Source organism: Barbus barbus (assembly GCF_936440315.1).
Source record: "Barbus barbus genome assembly, chromosome: 16".
NCBI classification, from domain to species: Eukaryota; Metazoa; Chordata; class Actinopteri; order Cypriniformes; family Cyprinidae; genus Barbus; species Barbus barbus.
Genome location: NC_136744.1, coordinates 12,318,717 through 12,340,636, shown reverse-complemented (window position 1 = coordinate 12,340,636; position 21,920 = coordinate 12,318,717). Strand labels below are relative to the sequence as shown.

Sequence of the window (21,920 nt, the reverse complement as noted above, 5' to 3'; positions counted from 1 at the left end):
GTTTGTGCATTGAAGGAACTAAACCTGCTTCATTTGTTCTGATATGCTGTACTAAGTAACTGCTATTGTTGCTGTTTTTGTGAGCCCTGTTCTCATTAGACTATCCTAAAAAAGATAAATGGTTTTATTTGTGTAGTATTTCATGTTTATTTCACATGAAATTTAAATCATTTAGTCTAAAATGATTTGTTACGTTCATTTAATGTAAATTTACACATTTTTTATTTTGATTGCTACACCATATTTTTCAGTCTGTATATCAGCTGGGGGTTTTTTTTGGGGGGGTTGTTTTGTGTATTCGCAGGAGCTGAGAGTGTATTCTCTGCTTCTTGCCAATTCATTTGGCCAACGCTAAACAGATGCTAAGCACTGAACATCGCTCATAAAAATCACATACCCTGAGGCCACAGCAGGCCACATGAGCGGAGGAACTTCAGTCCAGTCCATCAGCATCAAGACTCGCTGTACAGGTGGCAGCACTGCAGGCCACTCGCGCTCTCGCACTGTTTATTATACTAACTCACAGAGCGCTGCATCACCTGCAGATAATTCAGTTTTTAAACCAGAAAAATATGTATTTTTATTATTATAATTTTTTACTCACAAAATGTCCATCGTGAGTAAAGCTTTTTTGTTTTAGAATCCAAGGCATCCGATGCGTACTGCAGCAATGAATTTAGATTCACATGTAGGCAAAGTAAAGAGCTAAAGTATTTGTGTTTGAGGAGTGGAGTAAAGCAGAATTATTACCTCCTATATTTCATTTGAGGGTCTAATTCAATGTCGTTCTTTAACCAATCCTGCCTTGAGCTGCAATCCATAACTAGACTGCTGTTTTGGTTTTTATTTCATTGGAATGATCTAGATAGCTCCTTATAGCCAGTGACACTTACACATAACTGTGATTTATGAGACGAACACAAACGCACTTCATAATTGTCTATATTATATATTGTGTTTTTGCTATTTTGTACGTTGCCTATTTGTATACTATTCTTTTATTATCTGTGTCCTGTTCTGTTGCTGTCTTTCTGTTGCACTGTAGAGCTTCTGTCACTATAACAAATTCCTCGTATGTGCAAACATACCTGGCCAATAAAGCTCATTCTGATTCTGATTCTAATAAAATAATGGTAACACACAGTTAAAAGTGCCCTCATTAAAAATATTTTGTAATTTTATTCAGCAAGGATGTATTGAAGTCATGTATAATGTTACAAAATTCCTATTTTTCAAAAACAAAACGTTATTTTGAACTTTGTTCATCCAATAATCCTTAAAAACACTGATGTTTTTTGAGCTGTAAATCAGCATATTAGAATGATTTCTGAAGGACCATGTGACACTGAAGATTGGAGTATTGATGCTGAAAATCCAGCTGACATCACAGAAAGTTACATTTTAAAATATATTCAAATATTTTTTATATACATTTTAATATTATGTAAAAAATATTACTGTTTTTACTGTATTGCTGGTTAAATAAACGCAGCCTTGGTGAGCATAAGAAATGTTTTTGTTTTTCAAAAACATGAATCTTACCAACCTCAAACTTTTGAATGATGGAATGGAATTTTTCAGGTATACTAATTCTATTTAAGCCCTTTTCTATTTAACCAATTAGCTCACAGACCACTTGAAATCCTTCATGGACCACCAGTGGTCCTCAGTTTGAGAACCTCATAATATTTTGACATTTTTAGAACAATTTGAAAAGCACATTCCTATTTGTTTTAATTGCATGACTGGTGCATGACACTTAATTGCATGACACTTTATTTTAAGGTCCAATTCTCGCTATTAACAAACCATTAACTGCAACTTTTGCCTCAATAATCTCCTAATTTGCTTCTTATTAATAGTTAGTTAGGTAGTTGTTAAGTTTAGGCATTGGGTATGTTTAGGGATGTAGAATATGGTCATGCAGAATATGTGCTTTATAAGTAATAAACAACCTATATGTTAATAACAGGCATGCTAATAAGCAACTAGTTAATAGTGAGAATTGGTCCCTATACTAAAGTGTTACCAATAATTGCCTTAAAGTAAAGCCCAGTATTCTCTAATTGGCTTTTTTTGTGTGTTTTCTAAATATGTAAAGGGCCAGTACAGTTACCTGAGTGCTCATTTCTCTCGTCAGCTTTCGGGTTGTGTGTTGCGCTCGCTTCAGTTAGCCTGGGAGCCAGCAGATGGTGTCCTTTCACCAGGGTCAGCGGGGAAGCTCTATTCTCCCTATAAACCCTTCTCCAGCTCTCTCAGTAGCGGGCAGAGGCAGCAGTGTCCAGGCCGGGCCAGCTCAGCCCAGCTCCATGCACTAAGCTGTATTAAAAACCTAATTAAGTTGCGTGCCAGTAAATGGAGGGAGGTTATTGGATTTGCAGCCTTAGCTGCTGGACAGCCTTCTAATTTAATCAGACTCCCGTTGTGAGTCCAGCTTCAGAGATGACTACGGGAGTTTTCTCTCTCTTTTTTTTCCTTCTTTGGGACAGTTTGTGGGAGTCAAACACAAACTAACACGGCCCTGAACAAGGGCACGGGTCGTGCACATTGGACGGATTTGAGACTTTTCCCTGAGTGGCTGTAGAGCAGATAAATATGGGGGAGATTGAGAGCTGTTTGACATTTGCTGATTAAGGGCGGTGTGATTTTATAATAAGTTAATGCAGCATGTCTGTCTCCAGAGGTGCAAAGGTGCTACAGATGGCTTGTGTGTGAGGTGAGGGAATTACACAACCTGCTTTTACTGCTTCGGGATGCCTGACATTATACTGCCTGCCAGACTTTACTGAGGCCATAGAGCTGATTCTACTCATTCAACACACTGACACTCTCAGCATAAAGAGCAAACATAGTAATGAATTGGACTAGATAAGTGACATTATGTCAGGCTTATAATTTGATTCACCTGAATTATGAAAATTCATCCATTAGTTCATAATCATTCCATTAGTTCTTGAGTGCTTGAAAAATACTCCAGTATTATTAAACTCATACCAACCAATTTAGTATGAGTGTTATTAAACTCACTGTAATGGTAATGTTTTTGAAAGAAGTCTCTTATGCTCACAACAGCTGCATTTATTTGATCAAATCAGTTTTTTTTATTTTGATGTATTTTAAAAACTAATGTATTTCTGTGATGACAAAGCAGACGTTATTCCAATCTTCAGTGTCAAATGATCCTTCAGAAATCATTCTAATATATTGAACTGGTCTTTAAAAATCATTTATTTCATTATCGATACTGAAAACAGGTGTGCTTAAGATTTTAAAAACTATTTTTATTATACTGATACTTTTATAAGGATTCTTAATAGAAAGTTCAAAAGAACAGCATTTATTTCAAATAGAATTATTTTGTAACATTATAAATATCTTTACTTTCACTTTAGATCAATTTAATGCATGAATAAGGATTTTTATGAGGCGGCCGCCTCTGGTTGTCAACAAAACTCAGACAGGCAGTCACGTGCAAGCATCACTGAACCGTCCATTAGAGCTTTTAGTTCATATTTGAAAAAATACTGATATTTTTATTCAAGTTTACTTGATATTTCTTTACACAGAATCATAATTTCTATTCATTTTTCACTGATTGACGCGATCTGATGAGCATTAACTTAAATAATGCAATCTGTCTGAATGGCGGAGACGCGCGGTTTTGTTTACTACACACATACTGAAGCGCGCGTGACGCTCGTGGTGATTTCAGAGTCTGTAGTCTCACTAAATGAGGACATAAATACATGAACAACATCTCCAGAACTGCTGTCAATCCATGAGTATTTTACTGTTTCATTTGAGGAAAACTAGCGTCATACAGATTCACGGCAACCCGTCAAAATAAACGTTCGGTTTGACTTGCAGGATTGCTTCTACTAAAATTATTCAAACTTAAAAGTACTGATCAAACTAAATTTCTTCCATGTTTTAATTTTAATAGTAAATCCCCTTTGTTTGCCAAAATAAATAAATAAAGTTTGATTTTCAATAATTTTAAGATAAATTGAAATTGTTTTATGCATTTGATAACTAGACATAACAGAATTTCTGTGGAAAAAGAAAACATTTCATAAAGCTATGTTAAATTTGAATAAATTAATTAGTTTGTATGTGTTCAAATAATTAGACATGCTACAACATTTGGTAACAATAAACATGATGAAAGAAAATAAAACATTTCAATGGGCCCTAAACTTGTAATTTTTGTTAAACTTTTAATAAGCTAATGTGAAGTTGTATGTTGTAATTAAAAAATAAATAAATCAGGTTTCATAGGGCCCTATATTTAACACACGATTATGATAGTATATGGTTTGTATGTTATGTTATTAGATTTGGGGCATTTTCATAACAATAAAGAATGTTTACATGAGAAATGCCAAGCTGGTGTAACTATATAAACTACAAATAACTTACTTCAATAACATTATATGACCAAATCCACATTAGATTGCAATCGTAAGTTATTACAAACACTCGATGCTGGTTTGAAGTGAGATTTGAGTAAAAGCGTACTATTAATTTGATAAAAAGCCTTAGCTTGATGCTAATGTTAGCTCTATTGCATTTCATTTCATGATGTATCAGAAGAATTCACGTAAGGCTGTAAGAAAATGTTTTGTTTTCTAGAAAGACACTTTACGTGGATAAATGTGACCCTGAACCACAAAACCAGTCTTTAAGTGTCAATTTTTTTAAATTGATATTTATACATCATCTGAAAGCTTTCCATTGATGCATGGTTTGTTAGGATCAGACAATATTTGGCCGAGATACAACTATTTGAAAATCTGGAATCTGAGGGTGCAAAAAAATCTAAATATTGAGAAAATCGCCTTTAAAGTTGTTCAAATGAAGTTCTTAGCAATGCATATTACTAATCAAAAATGAAGTTTTAATATATTACCTGTAGGAAATTTACAAAATATCTTCATGGAACATGATCTTTACTTAGTATCCTAATGATTTTTGGCTTAAAAGAAAAATCTATAATTTTGACCCATACAATGTATTTTGGGCTATTGCTACAAATATACCCCAGCGACTTAAGACTGGTTTTGTGGTCCAGGGTCACAAATGTATATTGGATCAAAGCAATATGGACCAGGAGACTATAAGGAGTGGATAAAGATTTTCAATTTCACGAAGTGTGAAATTTGTGCACATGATTAGGATGCTACCACCTTCGCCTCATTTTGAGCCAGGAAAACCCCTGAAATATTAATGTTTTTCAAAAAATCCAACCTTTTGATTAGTAGTGTAGGTAGCTTACAAACAGTTGTTTCATAGCCTATGAATGTGATCATTTTGTACATAGTATTTATAATTATTTAATAAATGAATTATTATTATTATTATTATTACTGCTGTTGCTATTATGATGATTGTACTAAATTAACAATTAATAATAATAATTATAACAATCAATAATAATAACAATTTAATTTTACATAGAAGTGTTCATTTTTCAAATGGATTTTAATCATTTACGTTTGTGGTGAGAGGGCTGTAAATTCATGTATTTGGATCTATAAGCTTCCAGAAATCATTAGCATTGTCATAGATGTCAGTCACATACAGTATACTCAGAAGTAACTCATAAGCCATACTGTATGTCTGCACACAGTTTATACATATTTACTATGTTGAATGATTAGAGTCTGTATTTCTGCATATTAATGATTATTTTTTTTACTAATGTTGAATCAGTCTCAAACAATAAAACTCATTTCGAGAATAAAAGTAAACCCTGTGTCAAAAAAGCAGATGGCACACTAACAGAGCTTAAGTGGGTTTACAAATAACAGACATGTTCTTGCAGCTCTCACTTCTGAAGTTTTTCTTATTCTTCTACTTCTTATTTATTTCTCGTTTTGGTAAACAACAGCAGATGAATGGTAATTTCTGAAAGACCTGAAGAACAGCCGAAATGGTAGATAAAGGTTTGGATGGGTGCACTAATACAGAAGAACATTTGGAGCGAAGTAGTGTGTGGAGGAGGTTAGGGCCAGTGTCAAAGCTCTGCCAGACTCTGGAGGTGGGCGGCAGCAGTGGCGCCAGCTCCCTACACAGCAGGGCCCGAGCATGGGACAGGATGCCCACCACAGCCCTGTGATCAGCCCTGTCCAGCTCACACCAGGAAGGCCAGCAGAGAAATGAAAGGAAAGAAAGAGGGCAAGGGCGAGGGAGACAAAAGAACTACAGCGCTTGACTGAGGCCTGAGGACAGGAACAAGCTGTCTAGCACAGGCAGGCAGACAAACTATTCTGCTCAAACTCCCAAATAAGATGGGATTTAAGGAATCAGAGGTGAATGTTATCGTAAAAAGCAGAAACACATCTAATGTCACACCAGACAGAGAGAAAAGAAAAGAAAAGCTTGAAAATGGCTCCAGTTAACAGAAGCTGGAGGCCTGTTTTCAACTCATGCATTCATTCCTTTTAGAATCCTGTACGGAAGTGCATTGACTTTCTGAAACATTATCATTTTTCAATGTTGCTTAACCTATTTTCAACATATTTAGACAGATACTAAATTTGATCTTTTTTTTTTATATATATATTAAAATGGACATTAGTGAGGGTATCACCATATTTCATTTCCGACACTAATGAAAATGTGGATTGTTCTGTTGTTTAACAACTTATTGTTCAGCTGACAAAAAATCTTTCCAAAACACTTTCAATTGACTCTATAAACTCAAAACAATTTTGAAAGTTATGAGTTGTGAAAATGACGCAATCTTGGACTTTTATACAGGGCATGTCATTGTAAAGACTGTTGTCAGAACATCACTGTCTGAATGTTTGACACAGAAACAAAACAGTGATTCTATCTGTTTGTCCAGCCAATGGCAGAATCTACTTTATGGCCCTTTAAGAATATTAATAGTCTCCAGTTCCTATTTATGAATGAAAAAGAAGCCTAGACATTGTTTTTTATGATTTAAAAAATGTTTTTTTATTTAATTTTGTGACTAAATTTACTGTAAAGAATGTTTTTGGACTGTCAGAATTTAAAATTTTGCACTGTCCCTTTAAGAGAATGATATTCTGTTAAATGTTCACTTTGTGAAAATGAGCTCTTAACAAACAAAATTTTGACAGATTTTCTGAAGTCTGAGCAATTCTGTCATTTCGACAAACATCCCAAAATTCAGAACATGCTGCTGAAAGACGTCAAGGCCAAGAGAGCATTTATGAAACTCAGTCAAACCTCAGTCTGGTACAGTGATAACTCAGATGGAAGTTTCTTTCAGCTATCTGCTGTGCCTTTCATCTGTGTGTGTGGTGTGTGTGTGTGTGTTGTCAGACTGCAGCAGCTGGACCAGCACTGTCAGGCCAGTTCCCAGCAGGTGCTGCAGCTCCTCAGCCGACAGAAGCAGCTCATGCAGGAGCGCCAGCAGCTCGCTCACGACATGCACAACCTGCAAGCCCAGGTCAGTCTCTGTTACATACTGTACTCAGACCTCAGCTTGCTCTTTAACTTCAAACCTGATGATTGCCTGAAGCTGTATCAAAGTTTAAAGTGCTTTACCTACTTCAAGGATGCAAGCTTTAACGTCTTATTACTGTAATGCAAAACAAATTGTTTTATTACTCCAAAATAAATCATTATGAATATATTTTAATTCATTTTAATTATATACCAGAGATGTATTTTCTGCCATGCTGAGCTCATGTGACAGATGCAAGTTCAAATCTATTCCGTTTCATGGCTTGAACACTTTCTTTTGCCTTAGATTCCATATCATCTATCCACTTTCTGTTCTAAAGCTAGTGGAGAAAACTGCACAAATCACAGCATGAAAGCTAAAATATAGTATGAAAGCAATAAAAATCAGAAGAGAATTGAGGAGAGGAAAAAAAAAAAAAAAAAAAAATATATATATATATATATATATGTACACACACACACACACACACACATATATATCTCTCTCTAGGCACCTCTCGATCCAATCTGATTCCAATTCTGGGAATCACAATCCAATTCAAAGCTTTTTTCTTATTAAATCTTAAGTGACTTTGAATATATATATATATATTTTTTTTTTTTTTTTATGAATAATTTTATAAAATAATTATAAATTGATAATCAAATCAGTTGTATGTCAAGAATTATAGCTTCAAAAAAAGCAAAAACAAAGCTCAGAATCATTGAAGAGAGAATTGTAATGTATCAATTATTTTTCCTCTGATCCCTTATATATACAGTAAAGACAGTCTGATCATAATCACCATTCAGAATAATGATAAAGTAAAATATCTGGATGCATTGTTGTAATACGAATTTTTGTGGAAAATGTACTTAAATTGTCTAAAAAATGCCTAAAAGATATAGTGATGATAAAATAAAACCTATTGTATTTATGCTTAATATAATTACTTCTGAATCTTTAGATTTTGTAGTAAAATGTGACCTGCATCCATAGAGAGAGAGAGAGCACACAAGCAGCACAGCAGCTGGTAGCCATGGCTGCACATCACGCTAGACTAGGCACCCACAGATGCTCATCCAGATTGCTGCTAGAGGCACGTCAGCAACAGACAGCGAATCGCCGAATGCTGACATTCGTTGGAGATTATTGCAAATGGAGTGATGCTCCGCAAAGCGCAGCCGCTTTCGGCTCTGTTAATACTACCATGCTGTTGTTTTGTTATTAGAGCGAGTTAGTAATTCAGACTCTCCCTCTGAGCATTTGTGTAAGAACACCCACATGCTGACCGCTCAGAGTGCGTCCTGCTCGTGCTCACAGCTCATTATACAAGGCCAATTAGGAATTATGCTAGGCTGTTTGAAATAAATGAAAGCGTTGTATGAGACAGAAGACGGAAGTGCGGTTCATTCCTCCTCTTCTGTTGAGATGATTAGTGAGTAGTTTGCAGTACTTGTCAACATGGTTTCTTATTGAGCCTCCATTATGGTTGTCCTGTGTGTGTCACCTTCTCCTCAGGTGCATGTTGAGAAGAGAATGGACACGCTGGCTGTGTGAGGGCCGTCTCCATGAGGTCATGTGATCAGTCATAAAGTGAGAACCGATCATTGTGACACATTCCATATAACTACGCAATAAGAGGAGTCAAAAGTCAAAGTTTACTTAAAATAGTAAATTAAAAGCATTCGAGGAAATGTGGCTTCATAACTGGACATGATTGAATAGCTGTGAATGAAAATTCCTTTTTATGTCTTGTATTGTTAAGTTATCTTTTGTATTTATTTTATCAAAGATATCAATAAAAAAATAAAAAACCTCAAATGTGTATATAATATAAAATTAAAATGAGTAAATTATATAACACATTCAGATTTGATAGTGTATTTTTACTTTCTGTAAACTCTTTAAAATCAAAAATTATTTCCTAAGCTCTGAATGTTGATTTTCTATATAGGATGTAAATCCATCAGCAGGTTCTGAGGTGTGTAAATAAGTCAGAGACACGACTCGAGCCAAAGCAGATTGACATAGTGCTTTATTTAAGCAGTCTGTAAGAAGGAAAATAATGTGCATCCCTATCATATACATTTACGTGTAAAAATACTAGGATGTACAGTGTACAAAAACAGTTTCTTGCAGATTCTTGCTTTCCGCATACGTGTGGGCCCCTATACTGTATTCAAGGAAATAAACTTTGTTTTTTTTTTATATGTATGGTAATACAGTTCTTAATTTTTTTTTCTGTGTTAATCCCTTCCATGTAAAATTCTTAACCACATGACTAGTTCTTAACATGGATCTAATGACAGAGCTAGCAAGGTCAAGAAATGTCACAAAATCTAAAGCTACATGGACTTTTTTTTTTTTCGTTTCTTTTTTTAAGATGTCTTTTTTTTGTTTTTAAATAAATACTTTACAATTCATGCTCATTCATAATACACTACCAGGAGCGCGATATAGAGAAAGTCTGTTGTAGACAGTACAAACAGTAGCAGCAGTGTGCACACGGATGTGCGTTTAGGAGGGATGGAGCCCGTGCCACCCATGTCTCCCTTTCTCACACTAGTTCAGTATTCAGGGAATAATGACTTTAGGTTGGGCTTACATGTGTTTTATTGTCCTCTGAAACTCTGAAGTGGTGACAACAGTACAGCTCGACTTTTCTACAACACTAGAGCATTAGGGAATCTTGGGAAATGTTAGTCTGTCTGTGTCACCAGGCAAAGCTTGTGTCTCCTGGCAGCATTTCAGGTCTATCCGCATCCACACCGTTACGTATTACAGAGCACAATCACTCAGGAAAGTAAAGTAGCATGAGGTCCATGAGGGGCGAATCTGTGCTTTCAAGTATTTTTTTTTTCTTCTCGTTTTAATTTCTTTTCTTCTTTTTTTCTTTCCCAAAGCAGGGACCCTTTTTTTCTTATGCTGAGCTATATAAAAGAGCAATGGGTATGAAAGTGCTACTACAGGCAGATACAAAGCCAAGTGTTAAAATATGAAGTTACAAAAGTGTATGATTGATTTGGCCAAAGCCAAAGGCCCTTCTGCTGTTTAAAGTATCACCACATGCAAGGTACCGCCCCAGAGAACATCACTGTTCGCTGCCTCTCCACGTCTTGAGGAAAACCCTTTGGTCCCTCACAAGTGCATATTAAAGTTAATGAAATGGATGAACAGCGTCACAGTATGATTGAATAATCCTTCTAATTGCAATCCGTACAATCACAAATCTGATGTGAAAAAGCAAAAATAGAGCAAAAAAAATACAAAATGAGTGCTTTCATCTCCCTATTCAATATGAATTGAAATTGTAAATGTTACCTAACCAGAAAATGTAATACAAGACACAAATAGTTGAAAAATATTCAAGTTATTCACTGATAAATAAAAAAGTAATAAAACAAACAATTGAACACAAAAAAACCCCTAAACAGTCAGCAGTGTAAGCCCATTAAATTAAATCAGGTAGTTCTTTAATTTTTTGTCTCGCTTTCTCTCAAAAACAATAAATAAATAAAAAAAGAAAAAGGAATGGGGGAAAAGACAAGGAATGATCTAAAGGAAAACGTGCAAGTTGGAAGACAAGAGAATGACACAAACAGCTAATCTTCCCACAGTACCACCGCTGTGCTGTCAGAAAACATTATTGGGTTGGACATCACAGTTTGAACGCAAGAACATCCTCAAGCTCGACTGAAATCAAATCTGGCAATAGAGCAACAGTACCATGCTACAGCATTTCACATTACACTATTGGACAATTCACAATGCTCACAATCAACGCAGGCATTTTGGCGGAAAGCTCAGCTTGGCATGAGCGAGGTGGACAGAAACTTTCTGAGTCATCCTTAACCAGCCGTCATCAAATCCATGTCAGTCTTCAACAAACATGCAAGAAATCCCAGTTCAGACGTCCCACTCTAACAGACCTACGTCACATTTCATATACACCATCCAGACTAACTCCTTCCTCATATATCACTTCCCTCTTCACTAATGTCCATATTCTCACCCCAACTTCATACCTCCGGGCTGCCCTCAGCCAAATTTCCTCAAAAAGTGCCAAGGCAAATACAAATGAAAGATTTTGCCGTTCCTGCCCAAATTAAACTGACACGCTGAACGCAACAACAACATGCACAAGAGCCATCTTTACAATCAGAAAACAAACACCACAGACACACAGCAGGTTTTATTGCCAAACACTTTCAGGAAATGTACTGCATATATCAAATTATTACTCAATAATCCAGATATTTCCCTTTGATCCCATTTAAAAAAAACACTGTCCATTTCAACTCACCAGTTTTTCTCATCAAGCTTCATCCAAGTAAATCCTCAGACTGTAACCACCAGAAGCATTTTTTGCTCATAATTCATATAGACATCCTAGTATTTCAATGTTTATCAAAGGATTTTTACACTATTATCTGATTGGCGTATTTTAGGAAGGAAAGTGAACATGATATTAGATGTAGCGAAGCACATAAGCACTCAAAAGTGTTTGAAAATAGCATTTTACTTATCAATATCTGCATTTAAACAAAATGATTGGTTAATGTTCACAGTCCAGCCTCAACGAGAATGTGCTGTGTCTTATTTAAATGCTCATTAAAAGGTCAAGCAAAGCACAATGGGGGTGCGTGTCCTGCTCTGTTACAAACTTTAACATACAGTGACCCACCTGAATGAATCAGTATGGTCTTTTACAGCCCTTTCATTGGAGGAAAGACAAGCAACACATTTCAACATCACTCAGACTGCTCACAATGTTGAGGAGGATAGTCAAATTCCTTTGGGGAAGAAAAAAAAGAACAACACTACACTGGCGTAATAAGAAAACAGTTCAGGGAAAATAAAATCAAAACAAACTAAGGCCTTTGCTGTGACCCATCTACATTCGTAAGCCTTTTTAGGTGCATTTATTTCATTAAAAAAAAGAGACTCAAATAAACGCAATGACAAACAAACAAAAAGAAAAAAATTAAATTCGCTTAAATACATTTTCTCAATCACATTTTTTTCTTATAAAATAAAAATAGTGCTTCCTGTCATTCTTTCAATTAATGCTGGCTGTTGTTGTTATTATTACACTATGATTGAACTATTGAGCGTTCAGTGGAAAGGCTTTCTCACAGCTGTTCAGAAACAGTTTGGGCTATGGGGGAATTTAATCTGATGGTCAACTGTACATCACAGTTGTGTATCTCTGCATAAAACACTTCACATCAGTTAAACGTGCCATTTTTCCCAGGGAACAATATGTAAGAAATAAAGCCTTCGGTGAATACATTTGAGAGAGCATTTCTAACGGGTAGTTTTAGTGAGAGTTTAGTGCTGCACAGCTCAGGTTCACAGGGCTTTGTACGGAGGAATACTGAGTTGTGGATCGATGAGGGGTAAAGCTAGTCCTGAACACAGACGTCCTCTGTGAAGCCTGAGTAAACCGTTTATGGCAGTTTTGACAAAAGGTGAACCTTAAAAACAGTAACAACAGAAGCAGCTGAGACGAGCTGTTTGGAGTCGTTATACTACGTGTACCTGGAATCGCAAAACCCATGTGAATCTCTAGCCATGCAGTTATATGTATTTATCTGAACTAATGGATGTGTCCTTGATATTAGTTCCCACTGAATAAGGAATGTGGAGCAACATATCAAATCAAAGAGAGAAACACAATAAAGACAAACGGCAAAAGTTCTCCCATCATGACCCAACCTTTGGGCTGGAGCTGTGAGGACGTTTGAGTGGGCTGGACCTCGGTCCGACCCAACGTGCAAATTCCCATCACCCCAAATCAGAAGTTTCCCTTGGTCTAGCTAAACAAATGAAAGAACCAAGATGGACGATGAAGGGTCGGTCAAATGGGCCGGGGCTGTTAGAAGCTGAAGACCTAATTTGTTCCAGTGGTAACCTTGATGAGGATGAGGCAGTGTCGGCTGCGTGGCGCTCACTCTCTCCCGCTGGCTGAGTAGGAGAACTGGGGGAAGTGTGGCCGTCGCTCATTGTCCATGCAATCCATCCCATCTTCATCGACTGCGGAGAGGAGCACAGGAGCAATCAGTCAGGAGCAGCTAGACTGACATTACCAGTCAGTTTCAACCAGACTCATGCAAATAAAATGTTTTCTGCAGTTAGCCGTGAAGAAAACTTTATCTGAGCCACTTTTACACTTCCCATCGGGTCACAAAAAAGCTTGCAATATGCCAAAAAACTGGCACCCACACACTTACAGGAAACAAGCTGTTGAATATGGAGTCTGCGGAAGACTTAACAGTTTGCAGGCGAAAACAAGGTTGTTACTTTTATTAAAAGGGTTATGATGACAAGATTTAATTGGTCCCACACATCCTAAATATCGACAAGACCTTCTATAAGCTTTGGCATTGATATTGAAAATATTACTGCCTTGTTTCACCTCACACTCACCAAACTGGTTTAATTTAGCATTCAGATATTTTACATTAGCATTTAATAAATGTGTGCACAGTCAAGGTCGCTGGTGGAAAAAGAAGTTTACCTCTATTACAATCACCTCAATTCAGTAAAAAAAAAAAAACTGCTCTACTGACCAAAAGAGATTTCTGAAATCGACAGGGCTCAGATGGAAAGGCTTATAAGGATTTTTTGAGTCTTTGGTCCAAAGTCACGCAGTGTACAAATGTGAGAAATTCAACACTGTTGCTAATCTTCTAGGTAGGGATTGAAAAAAACATAACAAATATGTAGAAATGTATTTATTATTCATGTTGGTTTTAAATGACTTTATACAACAAAAGTTTATGTATAATTAGATACAAGGTCAAGGTCAAGTATACACTACCATTATTACGACTGGGGTCAGTAAGATTATTTGTTATCTGAAAGTCTCTTAAGCCTGCAATTATTTGATTACAAATACAGGAAAATTAGTAATAATGTGAAATATTATTACAAATTATAATAAAGGTTTTCTACTTTAATATATGTTAAAATGTAATTTATTCCTGAGATGCAAAGCTGAATTTTCAGCATCATTACTGCAGCCTTAGTGTCACACGATCCTTCAGAAATCACGTGTTGACTTTCTGCTCAAGAAACATTCCTTATTATTATTAATGTTGAAATAATTGTGCTGCTTAATATTTTTGGGGAACTGTGATATGTGATATATATGGAACTATAAAATATTGCAGATTGCAGAAATCTCAGACATTGATAAAATTGTATAACTTTAAAAATGATTTTGGTTACTATGAAAATGCTTTCTGCTACTTGTATAAGAGTGCAGTAACTCTGTTATATATATTTTAACATCCTAAAATATATATTAGTCTATAGATTCTATCTGGGTCTATGTATGTGAGATGAAAATCAGATTATACTTCAAGAATAATTCATAGATATAACCAGGCAACTTCTTCACAAACATTCTTAATTATGTGAACAAAAAAGTAACACTCATAGTTTTCAAGTGATTGAGATTTGTGCCAAAAAGCATACGCCTTATGACTGAAAAGATAATTAAGTCAGCACAACATCATGCATGTTTTCTTGAAAACACTTTTGTGTCATTACAGAATTGTCAATCTATGCAGAGCTAAACAAAAAAACAGACAAACTCACATTTTTCAGGAGGGGTTATTGTAATCGTCTGAGCCGTGAACTCTTCATCGAAATATCTGGTATCTGTCTCTGACGACACCTGAGGCTTGAAGGGAGGTATCAGCTGAGGAAGGAAGAGAGGGATATGAAAAAAACACAGAACACCTGTTTGTGCAGATCTGACACTGCATATAGTATGGCGAGCTGGAGGGCTCAATCTAACGCCTCTGAACTGCGCCTCCTCTGCCAACCATTGTGCTGTTTGTGAAGGCTGTTCAAGTGACAGTGACCTATTAGTGCATAGAGTCACACATAACCTCTGTCTTAACATGTACTATTAAAAGTATTTTGTTTCACACACATTTTAATTAAAGTTTACTTTCCTCAGTAAAAAGTTGTACAAAAACAGAAGTGAATGGCACAAAAATTAAAATGGTGAAAAATAATGTATGACTTTTCTATAATGGCATCAGTGACTAATAAATGTTGGATTTTCCATGATGTTGCATCCATGTATAAAGAGGTCGAAATAAAGTTAAAGACCACTGTTTTTATCTACGAAAGCCTGTTTCTGACCTGGAAAATCTAATTATGGCATATAAAGATGCAGTTGTGAAACATTAAGTCACAAGTCATAAGAAAAAAGTTTTGTTTTAACTCTGATGTAGAGATGGACTGTATTTTCAAGGGGTGCGCTTCTCAAAAGCATTGTAAGCTAAGTTGATCGTAGAGACCTTTGGTGGCAATGGATCTACAATCTACTTAGGCTTACGATGCTTTTGGGAAACATAAAAACCAAAAAAATGAAGTGCATCCTCATGTGTAGTGGTGAAGGCAGGACAGCATAAATTCTGAATTACCTTTTTATCATAGACATCCTGCCAGTCAATTCCAGCAAAGAAACTATGTCGCATAATTTCTTTAGCATCATCCGGACCTCCACCAAGTCTGACAGGAAAACAAAAGGAAACGACATGTATTTCTTCACAAGACAACTAATGATCTTACAGCAGTTAGTTCCTGTCTAAATAAGTGCTGTAACAAAAGTGAAATAAAGACCAATTGAAATGTAATAAGAACATAGACTATACAGATCAATATTGTTATGACTAACCTCTTATTGGGATCTTTGATGAGCAGGCCTGACAGTAGGGACTTGGCATCAGCAGAGAGGGTTCTGGGGAACTTGATATCCTCCATTAGGATGAGCTCAAAGAGTTTCTCATGGTCCTGATTGTAGAAAGGCAGTCGGCCACACATCATCTCATACATGACCACACCGAGACCCCACCAGTCCACTGCACGGCCGTAATCATTGTCCTCCAGCACCTGAGAACAAACACACACATACAAACATTCCTGCGTGAAAGCATTCATGATTAACCATCGAAATATCCAAACATGTACCAGCGCAGATACACAGGTGGACCCAAAAATGTGTTGAGACACTTTATACAGAAATAAAACAAATCTCATTATTAAATGTTAAATATGTTAGTGTTAACTTGTTTAACATTTAATCATTATTGTATAAACACTCAAAAACCTTAAAAATATGGATGTCTCAGCACCCGTGTTGTGCAAGTTTCAGAACTGAACGAATGTGAATTTGAATTGAATTGGACACCCCACAGGAAGCTGAATTGGAATTTTGAAAGAGGTATTTAATGCCTACTCAAATTTTTCTAAAATCCATTTATCCATATCCAGTAATCTAACCATCTATCCATCCAAATGTCTGTCTTTCTATCCATTCATAAGGCCTATAAACCTTCAGACAGCTCTCTCTCCCCAAAACATCAAAGTTTGTCTTTACAAATGCCTTTTATAGTTAAAAATTACAGTCATTCTAGTTCCTTTAATCAAAATAAATAAGTAAATATATACAATGTATCCTGTTTGCTACTTCACTTCAAATTCAGGAACTGAATTGTTGTTTTACAGGCATTCTCAATTCAATTCCGAATGATGTGCAATCCTATGAAGAGCTTGGCAAATATATTTCAGAATAAGTTGCTCATGTGTAACTTAACACTAAATCAATTTCATCTCCATAAGAGTCATCACAGCTAAGAGTTCCTAAATGAATGGCAGTCAGGAACATCAGTGGCTGATAATGGCAGCACTTCACACACTCTTATTGTAGTGCTTCTCATCACCAAACCCATGTCAGCGTGAGCCAGCTCCGTCTCTTCGGCCCATCAGTGCTAGACTGATAAAAGCGTCTAAACACTCATTCTGCTCCGGCGCATCAGGTCAAAGATCCAGCACAGGATACAGTTGGAACCTGGAAGCACAATCCTAAAAGCCTGATATCGTTGGATCAAAACTATGCTTTTGGGCAAGCGTCCCGGGCCCCAATTACCGAGGATGCTCATACACACCTTACCAGTAGCTCTCATAAGTCTATGTGGCGGAAATAAGGTGGCTAGAGTTAGCGTGCGATGTAGAGGAGTTCTTCAGAGCGGAGAGTCGTGATTAATATGTCTGACTAATGACAAGACTGGCTGGCATAGAGCCAGTTAAGCATATGCTCAGAGTGGTGTTATAATGATGTCTCCTCTCTGATCTTTAAAAACAGGCAGACCTGCATGAGTCAACAGCAGCATTCATTACTCTTGTCTGATTTGGGAACACAATGTGAACATCCATGTGTGAACGCAGGACTAACAACCTCCGTACAGTGAGATGGGTGTTTATGACTACTCCACTTATAAATGTCAGAGTAAATCTTCTGAATGGTACATTGTGTGCATTGAACTACACTTAACATTCAAACGTTTGAGATCTATAAGATTTATTTATTTTTTTAGGTTTTTACTCAGCAAGGACACATTAAATTAACAATAAGAGACTGTATAAAGACATTTATAATGAAGAAAAAAAAAAAAAAAGCTATTTCAAATAAATGCTGTTCTTAACTTTCTATTTATCAAACAATCCCAGAATCACAGTTTCCATAAAAATCTAACAAAAAGTATCGATTGATAACAATAATAATTGATAATAATAATAAAAAAAAGAGTACGAAATCAGCATATTAGAATGATTTCTGAAGGACTGTGTGACGCTGAACACTGAAGTAATGTCTGCTGAAAATCCAGCTTTGCATCACAGGAATACATTACATCTTAAAATATATTCAAATAGAAAACAGTCCTTTTAAATTGTAATATTATTTCACAATATTACTGTTTGGTAACACTTTAGTATAGGGACCAATTCTCACTATATTAACTAGTTGCTTATTAGCATGCCTATTATTAACATTTGCTTTTTATTAGTACTTATAAAGCACTTATTCTGCCTGAACATATTCTACATCCCTAATCCCACCCACTACCTAAACTTACCAACTACTTTACTAACTATTAATAAGCAGCAAATTAGGAGTTTATTGAGGCAAAAGTCATAGTTAATGCTTTGTTAATAGCAAGAATTGGACCTTAAAATCAAGTGTGACCTACTGTTTTTACTGTATTTTTATCAAATAAATGCAGCCTTGATGAGCTTAAGCTTAAGACTTCTTTTAAAAACTAACTTATCAGCACCAAACTTTCAAACGGTTGTATGTTATTTGAGAGAATAAATAAATGTCATATCAAATGTGCTGAACGGTACTTTTTGCATTGTTGATTTGAATTATATTACTTATTTATTGTAATTATAACTAATAATTAATTGCATTATTTACTGAACATGGTTATCTTTTACCATATTTCCGTTGCAGCTGCTTCATACAGTGAAGTTCACATGCATTAAGTGTCATCTAAAATGAATCACTAAACACTATTTTTTATTAAAAAGAAACTGAATGTATCCTTTGTCATTTCCATTGCAGAAGTTCATGTCCGTTACAATGATTTTACCACAGCTAAATAATAAGTGAGCGTTAAAGTAGGTTTAAATTACACTGACAGAATGTGTGTTTTTGCACGTCTAAGTCCAGGACTGGACAGGACCGTGTGTTCTGGAAGCAAACAGGAGCGCAAGCGAGAACGAGGACACCATTCATGTGTGTGCGCGCCGCGGCACGTATGGGCGGATTGTGCTGTTTGTCCTGGGAGTGTACGTGAGCAGCTCGGCTGCAGGCGGGGATGCGATTAATGCACACAGAGCCAGTTGGGGTCTCCCTGTTCCAGAGCCACAGGCGAGGAGGAGCGGCCGCAGGGGAGGAACAGGCCCCTGCTCGGACAGCCATGTGGCAGGGCTGTTGCTCCCAGGACTGGGCCCTTGGCAAGGATGGCCGAGGAGGGATGGGACAGAGAGCCTGTGGCTCCACCAGCCCAGTTCCCCAGCAGGGCAGTGGAACAGACAGCCTCCATGAGCTTATCCCACTTTGGCCGGGCTACACTAAGACGCTTGCGCACATGCACACAGATAGGGGTGTGCATAAAAATATATGCGCGCATACTGTAAACACGCACGGATCGCCGTATGCACACTTACCTGCTGCTAAGCACCTGTGCACATCCTTCAGAAAGATGAACGCTAGCCACACCTGCATGCTGACAAACGCTTGTCCTGTAGGCTCATTTACAAAAAGCTAATGTGCTCTGAATCACACCTGGAAACTATTGATAATGTGTTTTATTGGTTGCAAACATGCTGTAGAAATGCTGCAATTACAAAATGCTAAAGATGTGACAGATGAGAACTCAATGACAGATGACATACAGCTTGTGAAAGCGAACTGTTATTACAGAAGTATTTCTGTAAATGTATCTTCATTCATTCTCATTAGCAATTAAAACATTTGGTGAGGGCCAAATTTAAGCGAAACTATTCCAATTTCACTTCTGTAACCCTAAAAGAAAATCTTTTTTTCCTCTAAATATCTTTCACACTCTCTGTCGTTCTTCTTTTTCTCTCTCTCTCTCTCTAATCCCCCTCTACTTTGCATCTCCAGAACTTGGCTCAGGCTGTGCTCTGTTATTTTTACACCAGTACGGCAGTATAGATTTCCAGGTTTCCCAGCCACCTTCTTCCAACCTTCCCCATCTGCCACCATCTGCCTCTGTTTAGCATGTACTTTTTTGTGCAATCACATACTCTTGTGAAAAATAACCAACACTCAAATCATCTCCTGGCACAGCGGCCAGGCTGAGCAAAACAAAATGTTGCGCCAAATTGTCTTCCGTACTTTTTCGAGTGGAATCTATACCCCCCCTCACTCCTGCTGCCGCCCCCTGTCCGTCTATAAATATGGATTTAGCCACTGCAATCTGGGCACCATGCACACCTCTGGTTGGACAGAAGGTTGAACAGCAAACTACTGTTCAAAGAAAATAAAAGTGATAATTACTTTTGCTATTTAAAAGACATGATCTGTGATCTGGTTTAACGGGCTGCATTTATATTACTGATATAAATATCTAACATTTACAACACTTTCTATGAAGCCTTTACACATAATGGGTAACAATGGTATTAATAAATTAATATAGGATTAATTCAATACACTGCCATTCAAGCATTTGGGGTCAAAAGGAGGAAAGAAATACATTTATTCAGCAAGGATGCATTAAATTGATCAAAACTAACAGTAATGTTAAAAAAGATTCTATTTTAATATATATACCCACAAAAACGTTTTTATACCATGATAAATATACACACACACACATATACATTTTATATATATATATATATATATATAACCGCTCAAAAGTTTGGGATCAGTAAGACTTATAATGTTTTTTAAAGAAGTCTCTTATGCTCATCAAGACTGCATTTATTTGATAAAAAAATACAGAAAAAACCCAGTAATGCAGCAAAATGTTATTACAATATAAAATGAACAGTAATATATATTGTTTGAAAATATTTTATTTTAAATAAATGCTTTTTAACTTTTTATTCATCAAAGGATCCTGAAAAAAATCACAGGTTCAAAAAAATATTAAGCAACATAACTGTTTCCAGCACTGATAACAAATCAGCATATTAGAAAGATTTCTGAAGAATCACGTGACACTGAAAACTGGAGTAATGATGCTGAAAAATTCAGCTTTGATCACAGAAATAAATTCAATATACATGTATGTGTGTGTGTATATGTGTATATATATATATATATATATATATATATATATATGTGTGTGTGTGTGTGTGTGTGTGTGTGTGTGTGTGTGTACATATATATGTTCATTTGATCATTATATTCAAAGACAAAAGTATCATGGTTTCCACAAATATATTAAACAGCACAACATCATAAAATTTTCTTGAACACCAAATCAGCATCTTAGAATGATTTCTGAAAGATCATGTGACACTGAAGACTGGAGTAATGATGGTAAAAATTCAGCTCTGGGGATATAATCTATAATATAATCCATTCTCTAACAGGAATAGATTATATTTTATATCAAAATATAACCAGTTATTTAAAATATTCCACAATATTACTTTTTTTCTCTGTATTTTTTTTTTTTATCAAATAAACGCAGCCTTGGTGAGCATAACACGTGTATTTATATGCATTCATAATATTTTATTTACATTCATTTTTTATCATTTGTTTATTAATTTATAATACATTTTATAATTAGTTCAATCTTTGAAATAAGTGTAACTTATATGACAAGTATTGCTACATATTAAACAGTGATTCCAATTATTTGTAATCACTGTTTGATACAATTATTTTTAAGAACATACACCAGATTGTATTATATTTGTCAGTGTGAATGCATTAGGGGCATTTGAATAATGTATTTTACTGAGGCTTCCCAGAAATTAGAAGCTTCTAGATCTTGAACAGTTCACTGATGTACAGTTCAGTGTACTGTAGGACCTGATCATTACTATATCTTTAACCAAACAAGCTATGCAAGACACATCTTCAATATCACTGTAGTTTAAGAGCTTATTATTATTATCATTGCAGCGT

At 36.0% G+C, this 21,920-nt stretch overlaps 2 protein-coding genes across 3 annotated transcripts in view; one reads left to right on the top strand and one right to left on the bottom strand.

The window, feature by feature from the left end:
- Window positions 1-9,861, top strand: part of LOC306882719 (serologically defined colon cancer antigen 8 homolog) — a 58,796-nt gene extending 48,935 nt beyond the window's left edge. The window contains exons 17-18 of the mRNA XM_079437561.1: window positions 7,315-7,441; window positions 8,960-9,861. Coding sequence (XP_079293687.1) covers window positions 7,315-7,441; window positions 8,960-8,998 — 166 coding nt within the window. The 3' untranslated portion in view covers window positions 8,999-9,861. The remainder of the gene's footprint in view (window positions 1-7,314; window positions 7,442-8,959) is intronic.
- Window positions 9,844-21,920, bottom strand: part of LOC306882720 (RAC-gamma serine/threonine-protein kinase) — a 98,008-nt gene continuing 85,931 nt past the window's right edge. For both annotated transcript variants that reach the window (XM_079437562.1, XM_079437563.1), the window contains 4 exons: window positions 16,140-16,354; window positions 15,886-15,973; window positions 15,047-15,149; window positions 9,844-13,477 (listed from right to left, as the gene is read on the bottom strand). In XM_079437562.1, coding sequence (XP_079293688.1) covers window positions 13,392-13,477; window positions 15,047-15,149; window positions 15,886-15,973; window positions 16,140-16,354 — 492 coding nt within the window. In that variant the 3' untranslated portion in view covers window positions 9,844-13,391. The remainder of the gene's footprint in view (window positions 13,478-15,046; window positions 15,150-15,885; window positions 15,974-16,139; window positions 16,355-21,920) is intronic.